The sequence below is a fragment of the Martes martes genome (assembly GCF_963455335.1).
Source record: "Martes martes genome assembly, chromosome: 12".
Lineage (NCBI taxonomy): Eukaryota > Metazoa > Chordata > Mammalia > Carnivora > Mustelidae > Martes > Martes martes.
The window spans coordinates 91,031,792-91,050,462 of NC_137900.1; the positions used below are offsets into that span (position 1 = coordinate 91,031,792).

At 53.5% G+C, this 18,671-nt stretch overlaps 1 protein-coding gene across 1 annotated transcript in view; it reads left to right on the forward strand.

Moving 5' to 3' along the window:
* ABL1 (ABL proto-oncogene 1, non-receptor tyrosine kinase) overlaps positions 1-18,479 on the forward strand; it is a 133,713-nt gene extending 115,234 nt beyond the window's left edge. Inside the window, exons 5-11 of the mRNA XM_080819554.1 lie at positions 4,543-4,627; positions 5,342-5,519; positions 7,574-7,758; positions 10,064-10,216; positions 12,241-12,330; positions 12,621-12,785; positions 14,865-18,479. Coding sequence (XP_080675680.1) covers positions 4,543-4,627; positions 5,342-5,519; positions 7,574-7,758; positions 10,064-10,216; positions 12,241-12,330; positions 12,621-12,785; positions 14,865-16,582 — 2,574 coding nt within the window. The 3' untranslated portion in view covers positions 16,583-18,479. The remainder of the gene's footprint in view (positions 1-4,542; positions 4,628-5,341; positions 5,520-7,573; positions 7,759-10,063; positions 10,217-12,240; positions 12,331-12,620; positions 12,786-14,864) is intronic.
* Positions 18,480-18,671: the final 192 nt, after the last annotated feature.

The window sequence follows — 18,671 nt, forward strand, 5'->3', positions numbered from 1 at the left end:
AATGCTAAATAAATAACCCATTTTTTTTTTTTGCCTCCCCTGCACAAAGCACATCTCTACAGTAGGTTTCCCACTTGTCAAATAAGATTAGTGTCACTATTTTGGGCATTTGTCTCCACTGGAGACGTTGAGAACTTTGGGTTCTAAATGACAGTAATGGCTCATCTTTATTGAGCTCTTGCTACGTGCCCGGAAGGGTCGGAGACTCCATCTGTAGCCTCTCATTTAATCCTTTCAACCACCGTAAGGGAAGGGTCCTCCTGTGGTCACCGCTTCAGGCTTGAAGAAACTGCACTGGAGGGAGGCAGGGGAACTGGCCCAGGCATCCTGCCTCAAAGCCCAGCTCCTTTCCTCTTTCCTTAATTGTCACTCTGCTGCTTATTCCTCACACACCATGAAAAATACGCAAACCACAGTTACGAGTCCTAGAAATCCCCTTCCCTGCCCACACTCACTTGCCCTCAAGCTGCAGCTGGATCTCCCCTTCTCTCCAGGACCCAACTGGGCACCTGAGACTCCGTTGTCTCCTTCCCCCTCTGCCACCTGTTTTGTGTTGCTGACCCCTCTTGAGGCGGCCCAGGAGGCAGCAAAGCCCTGCTTTAACCCGTGCTCCGTAGTGATCCACCAGGCCGCATTGGGTCCTGTACCCTCAGGGCCTGAGACCAGAAGAGACAGGGAAACAGGCGTGCCCGAGGCTGCCCTCTATGGGTGGGAAACTGGAATTAAACCAAAAACCTCCTGAAGAGAACTGCTGGTTTGACTTCTGACATAATTCAGCGGGTCCTAGGCTTACCTTTACCTGTGTATTATCGGTATCACAGGCAGGACGTGCCTAAGAGAACCAGCTGTCCAGTAAAGAAAGCCCCACATTTCAGATGGTCTGTATTCCAAAAGTTAGTTTATAAGTTCTTTTTTCCCCCTGTGAAATGGCGTGCTGTCGACACGGCCCGTGCCTTCTGGTGCCCGCGTACGTGCAGTCATTCCTCGTCAGTACACATAAGGCGGTCTTGTTCGTGCACAGGTGTGTCTCACGTAAACCAGCCTCCGGCGCACGTTTGTGTTCTTCCTCACACTTCGCTATTACAGACCACGCCACGGGGATCTTCTTGCTGGATATGTGGGGACTGTCGTAGTGGTCAGCTCCCCAGGGTACGCTAGATCGAGGAGCAGGTACCAGTTTGCACTCGACCAGCAGTGCTGACACAGCACCCTGGTGACCCTGTCCTTGCCTACACGATCTGTTTGGGTTTGGCTTTTGTTTGCTGTATTTCCCCCAGGAAACTGGTCCTGTTAGAGAGCTCCAGAAATGAGCAGAGAAGGAAGGGCTCTGTGGCAGCACTGGACAGTCACGTGCTCTGGCTCTCTGGCTCCCCGAGGGGGCTGTGCACAGGGAGAGAGGCGGCACATCTCAAAGCGCACTGTCATCATGTCGCTCGCTTGTTCTGGCTGTGAGCTAGGTACACCTGTGTGTGTGAGGACCAGGGTGCGGGGGTTCTGTGGGAGGTGGTTTCTCGTGCACCTGGTTGGTGAACCCCCTTCCTCGTCCTGGCTCAGGAGCTCCACCCCGTCTCTGCGGGCTGTGGGACGGCCCTTCACTGTGGTGCTGACCTTGCTCACCTCGCATTTGGTTGAGAACCAGGGGCAGGTGTGGAAACTGAGCTCTCTGTGGACCCTGCTCCGGGACTGTGGTCCCTGCTGGGGTCCCTGCTGCACTCAGGGCTGTGCAGCACCAGTGACACGAGCGCTGTTCTTGGTTAGTGCTGTGAAATGCCTATGCTGGCCGGGAGGCCAGCGAGCAGAAAGGCTGAAGCTGGACGGAAAACACCCGTGAGATCCTGGGTCCAGAGAATGTGTGTCTTTGAGACACAAAACCAAAAAGCAGTGTTAACTAAAGACCCAGCCTGTCTCATATAAGCACTGTATTTAGCCTGATCGCAGGGACAGAGATGACTGTCTTCATTACAGTAGTGGGTCCCGCTCGTGGAGTCCTGCCCGCGAGGCGGGTGCAGCTCTTCTCCCCGTTTGTGGACTAGAAGGGGACGTTCCGAGAAACCTCCCTTACCTGGCTTGTGAGTAACTAAGCATGGCCATGCGGTGGCAGGGCTTGGTCTGTGTAACTCAGAAGCCCCCCCTCTCAACCTCCCCCTGTACCGGCCAGGCCCTTGTGTGCATCTGGGCCAGGCCGGTCAGTCCCCGTGAGGAGAGCTCGGCTGGCCCATCACCCTCCCAATAGATAAGGCCAGAACTCAGTCTTCACTCGGTGTTGCTTTCCCCTCATTGATCAGGGTTCATTTTATTTTACTCCGTAAATGGCAGACGTTTCCAAAAAAAAGATGGAAGATTTTTAAATTAAAGTCAAGGAATAGAAGAGGATAGCATCGGGGGGATGTTGTTTCCAGTTTAATACAGCCACAAAAGTCTGAGGCTGCTAGTAGTGTCTGTTATAAATTGAACCAGGCTTGATTCCAGCAGGGGGAGACACGTTCACGCCGACTGTCCTGTAAGAAAAAACAAGGAATTATTTATACCACACGTGTCCGTGCGTGTGTATGAATGAGGGGAGAGCGAGACAGACAAAAAGAGGACGGGGTGCCTATGAAAGCCTATTGTTCCTTCTGCATGTCCTCGCCTCTCAAGATCCAGACCAGACATGGTTCTTTCAGAAAAGAGTCCGTAGCTGTAAGGGCACGTGTGAAATGATTTCACTGTGGGTGGTTTATTATGTGGCACTTTAAAAAGGAAAACTCCACTTGTCTAGAAAGCTTTATTTGACAGCTGCGTTTTGAACGTGTTGCTGGCCAGGCAAGGTTCTTAAAGCCCCTGGTCCTTACGTGAGCAGCATCGGCTCTCCGACTCCGGCAGGCGTGTGCTCTCCAGCCTCGGCATTAGCGTGTCACCCGGCGGATCAGAGCCTTCCTTCCGAGCACAAACGGCACGGCCTGCAGAGCATGTTAAGGAGCAGAGAGGACTCGGAAGAATTGAACAGCCAATGGGGCGGTGGCAGAGATGAGTTTTTGTCCCCCGTAGAGCTTGATGCGGAGACTACAGCAGTGGTTTATTGACATTAGGGTAGCTGACCGTTGTTAAGGAGCAGTAAATTGTTTCTGAGTCTCACCCTCCCAGAACCCTAAGCTGAGTGGTAATGGGCTGACCTGTGTCCTCAGTGATCGTTCCTGGGCTTTAACCATGACTGACTGTAGCAGTTGCGCGCTAGGCAGAGGATGGCCTGTGCTCTGGAAGTCTTCCGCACGTGCGGGGGCAGGAAGGGGGCAGCCACAGTGATGCTGCGGTGAGGGCTTGTGAGCTCATTTTCTCCCAAGGCACAGGTACAATGTGTAAGGTGCCACGTTGAAAATTAGGTTAATAAAGGGGCACCTGGGTGGCTCAGTTGGTTACGTGTCCAGCTCTTGGTTCTAGCTCAGGTCATGTTCCCAGGGTCACGGGATCGAGCCCCATGTGGGCTCTGCACTCAGCAGAGAGTCGGCTAAGGTTTCTCTCTCCATCTGCCCCTCCCTGTGTGTGCATGTGCGCGTGTGTGTGTGCGCACATGCGTTCTCGCTTGCTCACTCTCAAATAAATCTCTTAAAAAGGGTTCCTCTCGGGCGAGTCTAGTTTTCCAGATCACTTCCCATCCGCCACACAGCCTTCCTCTCCAGACAGACGTAGGCTCCATGTTGAAACTTGGAGGGAGGCACCCTCCTTCTCCTCCTAGATTTTGTAGCCGGCCTCTCGCGGCAGACACACCAGGTCATTCGCCCCCACCTGCTTGTCGCTGCGGTGGTCAGAGGGCAGTCGGTTCTTTAAGTCAGAAGAGGTTCACCTGACGCAGGCCACAGAAGGCTCCTGCCTGGTGGGGCCAACGCCGTGTGAGGGGCAGGGCGCACAGCCCTCCAGAGTTGAGCCCGACCCAGAGCACCTGAGGAAGTGCGGAAAGAGCCTCAGGTTTGCTCTGGGCATTTGCGGATACCTCTGTCTCCGCATGGCATTTAGATCCGGTGAACTTGGCTAAAACCTGACCTCATGAAGCCATCATCGGGGGCTGCTGCAGAGGATTGTTTCAGAACCTGAGGAAATCTGCCTCATGGGTGGTGGCAATGGCTTCATCAAGGCCCCCGGGCCGCCACGCGCTCAGAATCCTCTGCTGTGCAGCGTCCTCCGTCATGTTTTGACTTGCGCATCTTCTTTGGTAGGACGGTATCTTTTTGTGTCATCAGGGTTTTTTTGTTAATGTGAAATGTTTTCGGACTGCTTGGAAACAAGTTATTCGTTAGGGAAGTAGAACCAGCCTCTGCATCGCAGCCCCTAGAAGCCAGTGCCCAGCGTCTGTTTATTGGCCTGGGTGAGAAGTCACAAGGTCAGCACCGAAGGGAGAGCTCTCTGCGTACCGGGTAGCCGTCCGCGCAGGGAGCAGAGCAGCGCGTCGGCGCTGGTGGGTCCGGGCGGTGGCGGCCGGAGCTCCGGTTTGTACTGACCATTCAAGCTGTACCTTCCCGCTTAAACACTGTCCTTGCTGAAACAGCTTCACCCCCTTTTTTCCCACAGGAGGACACCATGGAGGTGGAGGAGTTCTTGAAAGAAGCTGCAGTGATGAAAGAGATCAAGCACCCCAATCTGGTGCAGCTGCTCGGTGAGTGCGCGGGGCTCTGACCAGAGGGCCTCTTCGCTAAACCCCGCCGGGTGCTGTAGGTGCTGCAAAGGAGGTGAGCGGCTTGCTGCACGAGGATTTCTGCTGCGGCCGTCTGTCCTCTGCCAGCACGCAGCCCGTGGCAAAAAGGAGGCCGATGTGGGACGGCGTGGCGGGAGAGAGGGAGAGTTCCACACCCAGCACGGGGCCCAGTGAGGGGCTCGATCTCAGGACGCTGAGATCGTAACCTGAGCCACCCAGGTGCCCCCCGTTTTTTTTTCTTAAGGGGGCACCGTTACTACTTTAATTCGATACCTAAAAGTCTAATGCAAATCTCCCATGGCTTAGGACACAAGAATTTTCCAGTCGCTTCACTGCAGTTACTCTGTAAGCAGACATCCCCGTGGCAGGGTGAACTGACGGTGCTATAGGCTGTTTGGTGTGTGCCCGACCTTTGCCTCTGAGCTCAATGGCAGCCTCTTCTGTTGGGAGGTCAAGGGCCCGAGAGGAAGAAAAGAGGGTGGCCACATCCCTCCCATAGGAATGTGATCACAAGCCACGAGTGCTTGGAACTGTGGTAGAGGTTGGATCCCAGATTTAGGGGCAGAGACAGAACCCATTTCAGGCACCCTTTTCTGTCTCACGGTCCTTTCCGGGGTTGGTGCACTTGTCCGCAGGGCAGCACACCAAAGCGCTCGACGTCTCTCTCGTTGGCAGGGGTCTGCACCCGGGAGCCCCCATTCTACATAATCACTGAGTTCATGACCTACGGGAACCTGCTGGATTACCTGAGGGAGTGTAACCGGCAGGAGGTGAACGCCGTGGTGCTACTCTACATGGCCACCCAGATCTCGTCAGCCATGGAGTACCTGGAGAAGAAGAACTTCATCCACAGGTAGGCGCCTGGCGGGGTGGCCCTTCCCGCAGAGCCACGGAGCGGCCGTGGGGCCGGCCGCCTTTTACAGAGAGCTCCAGCCTACGAGGTCTTTGGGCTCAGCCTCTCACCTTAGTGCTGGCAACACGGTGGGCCGTGGACCACAGGCAGACACTGGGTTCCTGACCTCGCCAGCTTCACGCGTGCGTCCAGGACCCAACTCAGCAGGCCCGGACCCCGGGCCCGCCGAGCAGTGGATCCCCGCACTAAGAACTATTTCCCACAGCACCGTTTTGGACGACGTGGAATAGTAAATGAAGTTCATCAAAGGCATCCTTCCTGATAATCAGCACGCCCCGGGAAGCGGAGCGCGGCGGGCGCTCGTCAGCGATGCCCTCCTCCCCCGGGGTCGGGGAGGGCTGGCGTGGCTCCCACACAGGCTCGCGGCCACAGCCGGCGCACGGGCTTTGTCTTTGTGTTTCATGGTTTTTCCCTCCTTTCTCTTTATTATCATTACATTCTCTACTTAACTTGCTGTCTCTGGCTCAGGGATGTTTCCACAATTGTCAGAACTGTGTATGTGTAGTTCTAAATTAAGCGGCTTTGCTGTTTTGAAGCCTGGAGTGTTTTGACCTTCAAGCGTGCCACAATTATCTTGGTGTTCGCATTCCTTGCTGGTGGAAATGGCTTCCTAGCAGAATGATGGCCTAAGCAGGACAGAGCCCGATGGGCTTTGCTGGTGACTTTTATACACGATGTTCTCCACGCCACCGCTGTGAACTTTCCTACCCAATTACCTCAACTATGAAGCCTGTACATGAGATTCCATAGTGGGGAATAAGAGTAGCATGTGTGAAAGGCTGGCCGTGTCTTGTAAGACAGCTTTCCGGTGCTGCATGAGAGCCTGATTCACGTGCTCCTGTCAGTCAAGAAGGTGAACCCTCTGAGGCTGCAAATTGAGATTTCTTGACTTCTGGTTTGCTTTGCATGGCTAGATCCGCTCCTTTTTCATTTCATGAACTTAAAATGCTTTACCAAAATCCTATTAGGCACAAGTCTTCTGCATTTAATTTCCCTCTGATTGCTGGTGATCAGGCTATCTTAGGCAGACATCGCCTGAAGGTGCTGCCTCTTCTCATTCCTCCGTTCCATTTTGCCTTGTGATTTCATGGTTAGCATCCATGGACCAGATATCAGACTCCCACCTCCCTGGGACAATCAGGAGGCGAGAGGAAGCTGATTATACGGGAGAGAATTTGTAGGATACGTCCGGATAAGCATCAGGAGGAAATAGGAGAGTGTGAAACACAGTTTGGGAGGAAATGCTGTGGGCTTTATTTTATTTTTTTTAATTTTTAATTTTTTAAATTTCTTTTCAATGTACAAGAATTCATTGTTTATGCACCACACCCAATGCTCTATGCAATACGTGCCCTCCATAATACCCACCACCAGGCTCACCCAACCTCCCACCCCTCCCCTTCAAAACCCTCAGATTGTTTTTCAGAGTCCGTAGTCTCTCATGGTTCATCTCCCCCCTCAATTTCCCTCAAGTCCCGTTTCCTCTCCATCTCCCCATGTCCTCCGTGTTATTTCTTACGCTGCACAAATTGTGGGCTTTATTTTATTTTGTCCTTTATCAAGTCTGGATGGGCCCAGTGGAGACTCCATCTGATGGAAGTTGAGGAGTGGCTGTGCCTTTGTTCCCCGTGCCTGGCGTAGAGCTTTCCTAACCGGGGCAGACCCTTGGTGACCACAGATGTGCAGGCATGAGTGGAAGCACTTTACGTATTAACTCACAACCACTCACCACAGCCCTAAGAAGTAGGTGCTGCTGTGATCAGCTTCATTTAAGGATGAGGGTAACGGTGGGCCAGGGTAATGAACTTGCACCTCTCACCTTGGTGGGAGCTCAGGCGGATGTGAGGGATGAGCCCTGCTCCCGGTGGGGTGCTCACACATGTTCCCCAGGGGACTGGACCCTGTTGTCAGGAGCGCGCCTTCAATCACTGGTGATGGATTGGTGAGGCCAGGAAAGCTGGCCGCACTCACGGATAAACGCTTTCTTTTCCCAGAGATCTTGCTGCCCGAAACTGCCTGGTAGGGGAGAACCACTTGGTGAAGGTGGCTGACTTCGGCCTGAGCAGGTTAATGACCGGGGATACCTACACAGCCCATGCCGGGGCCAAGTTCCCGATAAAGTGGACAGCGCCTGAAAGCCTGGCCTACAACAAGTTCTCCATCAAGTCCGACGTCTGGGGTAAGGGCTGCTGCTGCTCCCGGTCAGCCCTCCCCACCAGGGCGCCCCCGTCTCCTGCGGTCCTCACTCCCCTTTGCCTTTCTCTGCCTCTTTCTTGCTCCTTCACTTCTTTCCTTTATTACTGAATTTTTTAAATTTTTTTTTTCACTTTATAGTCTTTACTCCTGTTTTCTTTCCAAGGTGAAGTAAAAGCCCGTGTTTCCTTCCAAAATAATTCAGCTTAACTTTTTTCCTCCCCCACTAACTTACTGCCTTCATCCGAAGCGCGCTCCTTGGGTTTGCAGGGGCAGTTAGCCAGCCCTGCAGGCACGCAGGGTCCTCTGAGCAGGGAATGCTGTGCAGTTTGGTTTGGGCTTTAAATAGATGATTGCCCAAGGAAGCTTCATGTGCCAGTACTTAGACGTTTTGTTCGAGAACTTCTTACTGTGGTAGGTCGTAAGCATGCACCGAAGAAGGCGGAGTTGCGTCCTGGGCCCCGTGCACACATCACCCCCCCTTCCTGGCCGTCAGCTCGTGGCGCTCCTGCAGCCTTGACCCCGCCCCCACCCCTGACGGTTTTGAAGCAGATCCCAGATATCGTACGATTTTGTTCATAAATATTTCAGTGCGAGTCTCTCAAAGATGGCTCTTTATTCTTGTAGCCACAGTGCCCCTCCTCCCCATATTGACAGTAATTCCTGAGTATCACGATGCAGTCGGCGTTTGCATTTCCAGCTGAGTCGTAAAAGTCCTACTTCTCCCGGCTGCTTGAGCTGAGATCCGAGCACTGTTCACACCAGGCAGGTGGTCGGTGCGCCCTCTGTGCTGTCCAGTCTCTAAGCTCCCACTCCGTCTTTCCATGGCCTTTGCTGTCTGTTTGTTAAAGAAACCCCCTCCTGTGTCCTTCCACGTCTCCCACACCGCACCCCGCACTGTGATTCAGTGTGTTCCTCTGTCTTCCGTACTCCTGGTACGTGCGCAGCTGTGTCTGGTCCGCCGGGTCATCCTCGGGTCTGACTTCTTTCAGCAGGATGGCATCATGTGCCATCGTGTGCTGTTTAATCAACCCAGCACTGGGCTCCATTATCCCTCCCGTGCGATTTTACAGCTCCTGATACCCAGTGCCTAGATCCGCTGATCTGTCAGGGGCTGCCGAGTGGTGCTGCTCTAATTCTGCCACTCCTCATTCACCCGTCAGCTCGGCGCTTCTGTAAGAAGACACCTCCTCTACTGTTTGGTTACTCGTGGCTACAGTTCATTCGGGAGAAGCAGCATTGTTGTTTGCGTCCTTGCTGTTGTTTAACCGTGTTCACCAGACGAGTTGGTTTTTTAATGGCTTCCAGCGATGACCAAGTAGATTGGGGGGTTTTTCTTTTGTGACACTGTTACGATCTAGGTGTGTATAACATATAGATACGACATGGTTGAGTATGTTTTAACCCACGCAGTTCTTTTCCTTCTCGATACTCTGATTGTCTCTTGTTTGGCCAGTGGGGACTGCAAATTGCTCCTGGTCCTTTCGACAAAACCCTCGGAGTCTTTAACAGTGTCCATTCTGGGGCCATAAAGATATTCCAGGTCCATTCCATGTCCTGGATCACCCATTTCTCCAAGGAGTCCTGATCCCTTTAATGAGATCTGGAATTTCAGGGTATAATCTGGGCTTTCAGAACTTTCAAATATTTTTTTAAAGATTTTATTTATTTTGAGAGAGAGCATGCACATGTGTGCCAGTAGGGGGAGGGGCAGAGGGAGAGAATCTCAGGCAGACTCCATAGTGAGCATGGAGGCCCACACAGGGCTCAATCTTATGATCCTGCGATCCTAATCTGAACTGAAGTCAAGAGTCATAATGTTTAACCAACTAAGCCTGCCAGGGGCCCCAATTTCACATGATTTTTATGAACTGTTTGGAGTTACAAGGGGCCTTGGAGAGGATACTGTACATGAGAGAGGAGAGGTGGCTTGGCTTAGACACTTAGCTAGCTGATCTCAGAGCTAGGAGTAGAAATGGCCTCTTGACTTCCAGTCGTCGGTGTCCTCCACTATAAATCCCAGCAAGGTGGTCCCATTACCTCAGAGACATGGCGGGGCTGGTCAACCCAGTTTCTTCCCCCCATTCAGCCTGTTGTGGAGTGGGGAGGGTGTTAACTGAGCATCTCATTCTGTCCTGGGCTGTTGGTCATTAAGAGCCTGGCAGGATGTCCCTGGGCTGCTTCTGAGGGTGGAATTCTCATGTGCGCTACCGAGGTTTAACCAGTTTTAAGTGCAGGATAGTTAAATTTCATACATCTTGAACAAGCTTTGTCTTTCTTTTTTCTTGTAGCTTTTGGAGTATTACTTTGGGAAATTGCCACCTATGGCATGTCACCTTACCCAGGAATTGACCTGTCCCAGGTGTATGAGCTGCTGGAGAAGGACTATCGCATGGAGCGCCCGGAAGGCTGCCCAGAGAAGGTCTACGAACTCATGCGAGCATGTGAGCCTTCCCCAGCCAGTTCTCAGAGTTCTGTGTGGGCTCTGTGAGAAGTGACCGTCCAGGAGTGTGTTCCCACAGTGAGAGTGCTCCCCTTCCTTCCCTGCCTTTCTTGATTCACATTCTCCAGAAGCAGCCAGTGTGGCGGTTAGGTACATACTCACCCAGACGTTCCTCAGCGTTTCTGTACACGTTGTTTATACGTAGCGATTACATGTGAGGGGGGTTTTTTGGTTTCTTTTTAATGCAAAAATGGGATTGATGGATTCCAAACTTGGATTTCTTATTAATAAATACAAATTCCTGGGCCCTACCTTCAAATATTCTGCTGTAGTAGGGAAATGCTCTGGGTGACATTTAGCTAGTTGGTTTTATTATGTGTATCTTTATATAAGATCATTCCCTCAACTTTTTTTTTGCACATAGTTGTATGACAGGCATACCTTTTGGTCCGTATTTCAACGGTATCTCTCCCTCTCCCCGCCCCCTAATTTTTATATAGCTGTTTAACTTCCCATTAAATGACTTATTCATTCATCTAGAACCATTTTGGTAGACATTTGGTTGTTTTACATATTTGTTTGGCTTTTGCCATTACTAGGAAAGCAAGGATGAACCCCCTTATATGTATACCTCTGTGCATTATGCTGGTATTTCTTTTTTTTTTTTTTTTTAAGATTTTATTTATTTATTTGTCAGAGAGAGAGTACACACAAGTAGGCAGAGAGGCAGGCAGAGGCAGCGAGAGAAGCAGGCTCCTTGCTGAGCAAGGAGCCCGATGTGGGACTCGATCCCAGGACCCTGGGATCATGACCTGAGCCGAAGGCAGCGGCTTAACCAACTGAGCCACCCAGGCGTCCCTATGCTGGTATTTCTAAAATAAACCAAATAAAACCAAAGTTGAACCATTGGTTCAGAAGGCTATTTGCATTTTAAATTTTGATAGATTTTACCAAATTGTTTTCCAGGAAAGGTACCTCTCCCCACCCCCCCAAAAAGGTAACACTTCTCCCACCAGAAGTATAGGAGAGTAACTGTGTTCTCACCAACATGGGGCTTCATCAGTCCCTAATCCTCACATTAATCTTGGGGCACCTGAGTGGCTCAGGTGGTTAAGCATCCAACTCTTTTTTTTTTTTTTTTTTTTAAGATTTTATTTATTTATTTGACAGAGATCACAAGTAGACGGAGAGGCAGGCAGAGAGAGGAGGAAGCAGGCTCCCCGCCGAGCAGAGAGCCCGATGCGGGGCTCGATCCCAGGACCCTGGGATCATGACCTGAGCCCAAGGCAGAGGCTTAACCCACTGACCCCCAGGCGCCCCAAGCATCCAACTCTTGATCTCAGCTCAGGTCGTGATGTTAGGGTCCTGAGTTTTTAAGTCTCGCATTGGGCTCCACACTGGGCATGGAGCCTGCTTTAAAAAAAAAAATCCTCATGTTAATCTTGTCTTAATTAACATTTCTTTACTGATGATGAGTTCAGACTTTGATAACCCAGAAGTAAGGGTGAACTAGAAGGCAAGCCATTTGACTTAGTGATTGTCTGCACTTGTTAGAGTGGGGCTGGGGGAAAGACTTATAAATGTAGTTCTTGCTGTCACATCTCTCTGGGGCTTTACAATCCATATTCCTGCCAATATCTGAAGTCTTTTTGAATTCTTAATGTCTGTAATAGGACACAGTGACGTTTGTCACTTTAACTTGTCACAGCAAAACATGGTTAGCAGGATAGGGTTTTTTTTTGGTGGTGTTTTTTTGTTGTTGTTTTTTTTTTAAGATTTGAGAGAGCATGAGTGGGAGGGGCAGAGGGAGAAGGAGAAGCAGACTCCCTGCTGAGCAGAGAGCTTGACGTGGGGCTCAATCCTGGGACCCTGAGATCATGACTTGAGCCAAAGGCAGACCCGTATCTGAGCCACCCGGGCACCCCTGGGGTGCTTCTTTCATTACCAGACTTTCCTTGAGAACTGCTAGACCCCCACTTCTTAGCAGGGCCTCATGCATGGTCTTACTGTGTTTCGTCTGTGCAGGTTGGCAGTGGAATCCCTCTGACCGGCCCTCCTTTGCTGAAATCCACCAAGCCTTTGAGACAATGTTCCAGGAATCCAGCATATCAGATGGTAAAGTGCCCATTCCTGGGGGTGCCTGCAGTGGGGTGAGAGGTTGGAATGGAAGGGACAACGAGTTTCTGAGACCAGAGAGCTGGGCAGAGGTGTTGGGCATGGAGCTGTCTTGCAGCCATGCTGGACTCTGAGAAGTACCGTAATTTTCTCAGCACCTTTATCTCTTCTGTAACTGTGCGTGAATGAGCACTCTTACCCGAGGGGGAAAAAGAGACAGAAAACACCAGCATAACAAACTGACACCATTACTGATAGCTGCTGATGTTTGGTTTTGGTTTTGTTCATAGAAGTGGAAAAGGAACTGGGGAAGAAAGGTGTGCGAGGGGTTGCGAGTACTTTGCTGCAGGCCCCGGAGCTGCCCACCAAGACCAGAACCTCCAGGAGAGCTGCGGAACACAAAGACCCCACTGAGGTGCCTGAGACGCCCCACTCCAAGGGCCCGGGAGAGACCGGTACGTCCCCTGCGCCCAGCAGACACCCAGGGGTGTCCACACCCTCAGGGCCAATGCAGGCAGATGGGAAGCAGGGAGGGAACCTGCACAGAAGGGCCGGCGAATTCCTCGTTAGTGATCCGGCTTTGAAAAGAGGAAGACTCTCCTCCCCGCGTAGCGTCCTGCCCCTCCTTCTGGGAGTCCTTAGGAACCGTCAGCTTCAGCGTTACTCTGGTCAGGTGGGCACAGGTGCTTATGAAGCCGACTGAGAACAAACCCGCTTTTTCATGTATTATTCACAGCATTGGTGGTTGCTCTTGCGAGCGCCGGAACAATAATAAATATTGAACCAAACGAAGAGCAGTTCGTTGCGAAGTGTGGAATGAAAGCTCCCTAGAACTGACGGAGCCAGGGGACACCCGCAGCGCAGCGCCGGTGTCCACACGTGGTCTCTGAGAAAAGACTGTCGGCCCCTGTTCCCTAGCCGCTTGGGGGAGGGGGGCGTGGTGCCCGGGGGTCTCCGGGTGTCAGGAGGAGGAACACCTGCCAACACCGACCCGGTGCTCCCCCCACCCCCCATGCCCTGCTGTCCTTTGAGTTCGGCTGCTCTGGTGCAGCAGCTGCCACTCTCCCAGCAGAACCCCGGAATCCGGGTTCGTAGAGGCTCCTAGGGAATGTTGTCATGGACCACTGATGAGCGAGTGGGAAGGGGCAGGACAAAGCCAGAATAATGAGATGTTTAGCCATAGCAAGATTCCCAGACACTTCTTATCGTGTACCCATATTAGTTAAAACAAAAAAAAGTCACACATGAGTCTAGGTGTGTACACGTACTATGCCCAGACATGTGTTTTATAACATACACCAGAAATGTACACTTAGAAGGTTTACGTTAAAAAATCCAAATTACAGTGTTTTCTTTCCACACCCCCTGGATTGTCTTGCTCACCCACTTTGGAGTCCGTGGCCTATAGACTCTCCGGAAGCTCGGATCTGTGTCCTTCTGTTAGTTGTCAGGATTTCAGGTAGTTGAGCAGTGGGGATGGGGAGAGGCCGCTGTGGGAACTTCAGGCTTATTAAAAGCCCAGTGATAAGCAATCATGTTCATTTATGCCCATCAGTATTCATCTGAGGGGTGTTTTGATATGTAATCTCGTGGTGAGCCGAGAGTGTCAATTAGCTGTTCAGCGTTGAACTGGAGCTATGCATAATTCATTAGGATTTCACGTTCTTCAACTTCTTCCGCTGGATTAAAGTTTTGGAGGTCCTCAGCGTCCTCTGAGTCAGGTGTCCTGCGTGCCCCCTGGTGTTCTGACAGGTGCCCCCTTGTACCTCTGCTCCAGTTTTAGACGTCCTCTGTGCTGCTCTGGGTGCTGACAGAAAGCCGCTCCTCCCAGCTGCCCTCGGAGGGAGAAGTCTGTCATTCACCAGCCGGGAGCTTGGCAACACCGGAAAGATTTCTTGGGAGCTATTATTCATATATAAAGAATGCCCATTTAAAAATGTGTAAAGGTCACTCCTTGTTCACCAAGCATAGTAGCCCATTGTCACTGTGGTGCATGGCCCCTTCCCTTCGGACCTCACCTCCTAGGACCTCAAATGGCAGGTCCGAGAGGCCCGGGGCTTGACCCTTTGCTCAGCCCTGTCATGGTTTTTATGTGCTAGGGAGTGGTACTAGGGGACTCTGTGCTGTCAAGGAAGCCCCGGGGCAGGAATGAGGGGCCCAGCTTTCTGTGCTGCTGTCCTTAGGGAAAAGAGACGCTTTCCTGATGACATTAACAGTGGCGACAGCAGTTAGTGAGAAATTACATGCCAGTAGCTGGGATGAACGCTTTACGCTCACTGCATTACATTCGCTCCACGACACTGCGGGTGCGTTCTGTTCTCCGTTTCATACATGAGAGAGCTGAGGGTACACGCAGAGGTGTCCCTGGCCCAGGCCAAGGCTGGGGAATGGCAGAGCCGGCACTCACGTGCAGGCCTACCAGAGCCCAGACCCTTGGCTGCTCCTCTGTAGAGAATAGGGGGCCAGCCCCAGGTTCCCCTCGGTGAAGAAGCCTCCAGTCTGGAGTCATTAAAACTCTCCCCGCTGTGTTTCAGAGCCTCTGGACCACGAGCCTCCTGTGTCTCCACTGCTCCCTCGAAAAGAACGAGGTCCCCAGGATGGCGGCCTAAATGAAGATGAGCGCCTTCTCCCCAAAGACAAAAAGACCAACTTGTTCAGTGCCTTGATCAAGAAGAAGAAGAAAACAGCCCCAACCCCCCCGAAACGCAGCAGCTCCTTCCGGGAGATGGACGGCCAGCCCGAGCGCAAGGTGACCAGCGAGGAAGACGGCCGGGAAACCAGCAATGGGGCGCCAGTCCTCACACCCTCGGACGCGGCCGAGCCAGCCAAGTCCCCAAAACCCAGCAGCAGGGCTGGCGTCCCCAACGGAGCCTTCCGGGAGTCAGGAGGTGCAGGCTTCCGATCTCCCCACCTGTGGAAAAAGTCCAGTACACTGACCGGCAGCCGCCTGGCAGCCAGTGAGGAGGAGAGCGGCAGCAGCTCCAGCAAGCGCTTCCTCAGGTCCTGCTCTGCCTCCTGCGTGCCCCACGGGGCCAAGGACACAGAGTGGAGGTCTGTCACACTGCCTCGCGATCTGCAGTCCACGGGGAGGCAGTTCGACTCGTCCACATTTGGGGGGCACAAAAGCGAGAAGCCGGCTCTGCCTCGGAAGCGGGCAAGTGAGAACAGGTCCGACCAGGTGACCAGAGGCACGGTGACTCCCCCACCCAGGCTGGTGAAAAAGACTGAGGACGCAGCGGATGAGGTCTTCCGAGACACGGGGGAGTCCAGCCCGGGCTCCAGCCCTCCCAGTTTGACTCCAAAACTCCTCCGCAGGCAGGTCGCGGGGGCTCCTTCCTCTGGCCTTCCCCACAAGGACGAGGTCGGGAAGTCCGCTGCCTTGGGGACACTTGTCACAGCTGAGCCGGTGCCTGCCACCAGCAGAGCAGGGCCAGGAGCATCTGGGGGGGCCGGCAAGGCCCCCACTGAAGAGCCCAGAGCGAGGAGGCACAAGCCCTCTTCCGAGTCCCCAGGGAGAGACAAGGGGAAGCTGTCCAAGCTCAAGCCTGTCCCGCCGCCCCCGCCGCCGGCCCCCGCTGGGAAGGCCGCGAAGCCCTCTCAGAGCCTGAGCCAGGAAGCAGCGGGGGAGGCCGGCGCTGGCGGGAAAGCCAGAGCCGCGGCCGTGGTCGTGGATGCTGTGAACAGTGACGCCGTCAAGCCCGGGCCGCTGGGAGAAGGCGTCAAAAAGCCCGGGCTTCCGTCCATGCCAAAGCCACAGTCGTCCAGCAAGCCGGCAGGGACCCCGACCAGCCCAGCTCCCACCCCCTCCGCCTTGCCATCAGCATCTTCCACCCTGGCCGGAGACCAGCCAGCCTCCACTGCCTTCATCCCGCTCATATCGACCCGTGTGTCTCTTCGAAAAACCCGCCAGCCTCCAGAGCGGATCGCCAGCGGCACCATCACCAAGGGCGTGGTCCTGGACGGCACGGAGGCTCTGTGCCTGGCCATCTCCAAGAACTCCGAGCAGATGGCCAGCCATAGCGCCGTGCTCGAAGCCGGCAAGAACCTCTACACGTTTTGCGTGAGCTACGTGGATTCCATCCAGCAAATGAGGAACAAGTTTGCCTTCCGCGAGGCCATCAACAAACTGGAGAATAATCTCCGGGAGCTTCAGATCTGCCCGGCGACAGCAGGCAGCGGCCCGGCGGCCACTCAGGACTTCAGCAAACTCCTCAGCTCCGTCAAAGAGATCAGTGACATCGTACAGAGGTAGCAGGAGCCAGGCGTCCGGGCAGCCGGGGCCACCTGCCGTGCCTGAGGGCTTCCCCACGCCTGCCATGGTGGCTGACACGAGACCTGTGAGCTGGGACGTTGGCCCGGGAGCGCTGTGCCGGACGGAGCCAAAGGTCACAGTGGAACACAGCCCTACTACCTATGTTTTGCGCCAGCCGTCCTCCTACACTTCCCCCCTCCCCAGCCTGGGCTCCTCAGCCTCCTCTGTGCCGAGTTCTATCTGTGGAGTTCCTGCTCTGTGGACTTAAACTGAGCTCTTCGGGCCAGGTGGGAAAGCAGATGAGTATTTCTTTTTTTCTCCTCTGGCTCTGCCTTCTCCTCCACTTACCCCAAGAACGAGTACCCTGAACAGGAATCTTGTCACCAAGGCCTAGGAACTGTCCCTTCCACTTACCCCGTGGAGGGAGCCTATGCACGCCTCTTACTGTGCCTCCTGCCCTGAAGACGCGTTTCCAGAACTCCATCCTGGAAAGTGCTGACAGCTGGTCACTCTGTCCTCCATTGCTGCCGGGGGTTGGGGCCCTCACATTTCCTCGTGTGAAGGTCACCTCTTGATTTGGGGGGGTAAAACAGGGTGCTAACCAACTGGCCTTTTGGTCCCGGGACAGGTGGGGAAGCCGAAGGGGCCGTCCTTGGCACCTATTCTCGGTGCCTTGCTGTCTTGTGACAGGCACTGCTCACCCTGGACGGAAAGCTTGAGTCTTAAGAGTAGCAGGGTCTCAGTCCAGAGTACCAGCGTACGGGAGGCAGGAGGGATGGCTAGCGGGGCGAACAGCTGGTGCCCAGGTGGCCTGGGGCTGGGCCTAGGGAGGGCTGCTTCGGGCCCAGGACACCTTCCTTTCAGGTTTCCAGGTGCCCAGAAGAGGCACTGGGTCTTGATTTCTGACCAGTGTCCTCCTGCTCCCTTGTACTCCTCTGAGACAGAGTAGATGCATGCAGAGCTCTTTTCCTGTGCGACAAGCCAGTCCTCAGTTGTCTGGAGTTCTGGAAGGATTTTGTGGCTCCGCCCTCAGCCCAGCCACCTGTGGTACAGCAGGACCTGCCATCGGCCACCAGCACATGGGAGGAAAAGACTGTGGAGCCAAAGCGCCAGCCCCTTTTGGCCGTGCGTGAAGGGGCAGACATCCCATTGAATCACCATGAGCAACACGTAGCCTCCCTTTTCTGCTGGGGTTATCAGGGATGAAGACCGCAAACAAATGAAGCCCCAGAATGTGTCTCGAAGAGCAGGCCTTTGTCTGCTCTCCCCAGGCGGCCCTGGACCAGGCTCGTGGGGCAGAAGCCCGGACCGTCTTGAGCTTGACCTGGAGTAGCTACTGAAGAGTGGGCAGGCACCTGCCTGGGCCTCAAAGCAGGCCCAGAAGGAACCACCTCGCACCCCCAGGGTGCACACCTCCTCGCACCGTGACCGCACACGGGCCCCGTTTTTATGCTCCTCACCTTTTAGACTTGTATTTTATTTCCCCGGTAGAGACTGTTTCGTTTGGATCAACTTACGCTGTCCTCGCGGCGCGCCACCTCTTCCCCCCCCAGCCTACTGTGTCGCACAGACTGGGGGAGGTGCTCGAACACCACCAGCGGCCTTTCAGACAAAGCAGAACGGACCCCCCGGGTTCCCTCAACTGCGTGTTTCCATGAGGTACTGGCCTCTTTGTTCACATGATTTGCCACTATATTTTACATTTATACCTTGATATTACACTTTTATAAATGACATGTAAATAGTTTTCCACTATTCTCTCTTCTCAAATGCTTCTAGTTGTCTGTCTTTTTTTTTCGTCGCGTACATTTTGTTTCTGTATATGATTCTGTGGTTTTTGAATCCACATCTTTCTTGTAGTATTTTTTAAATAAATGTTTACAACATTAGAACCCGGGCAGATTGCTCTGGTCTGTACTTTCTCCCTGTTGTTCTGAGCTGTGGTGTGCATGCGGCCGGGGGGGGGGGGTGTCCCTGTTTCCCTGCAAGGGGACCGGAGGCTCGGGGGCGGGACCACAGCACGAATCTCGCACCTTCCTCTGCCTTCCGAGAGCAGTCGGTCTCCTGGTCCTGGTCTCAGGCCCTTCTT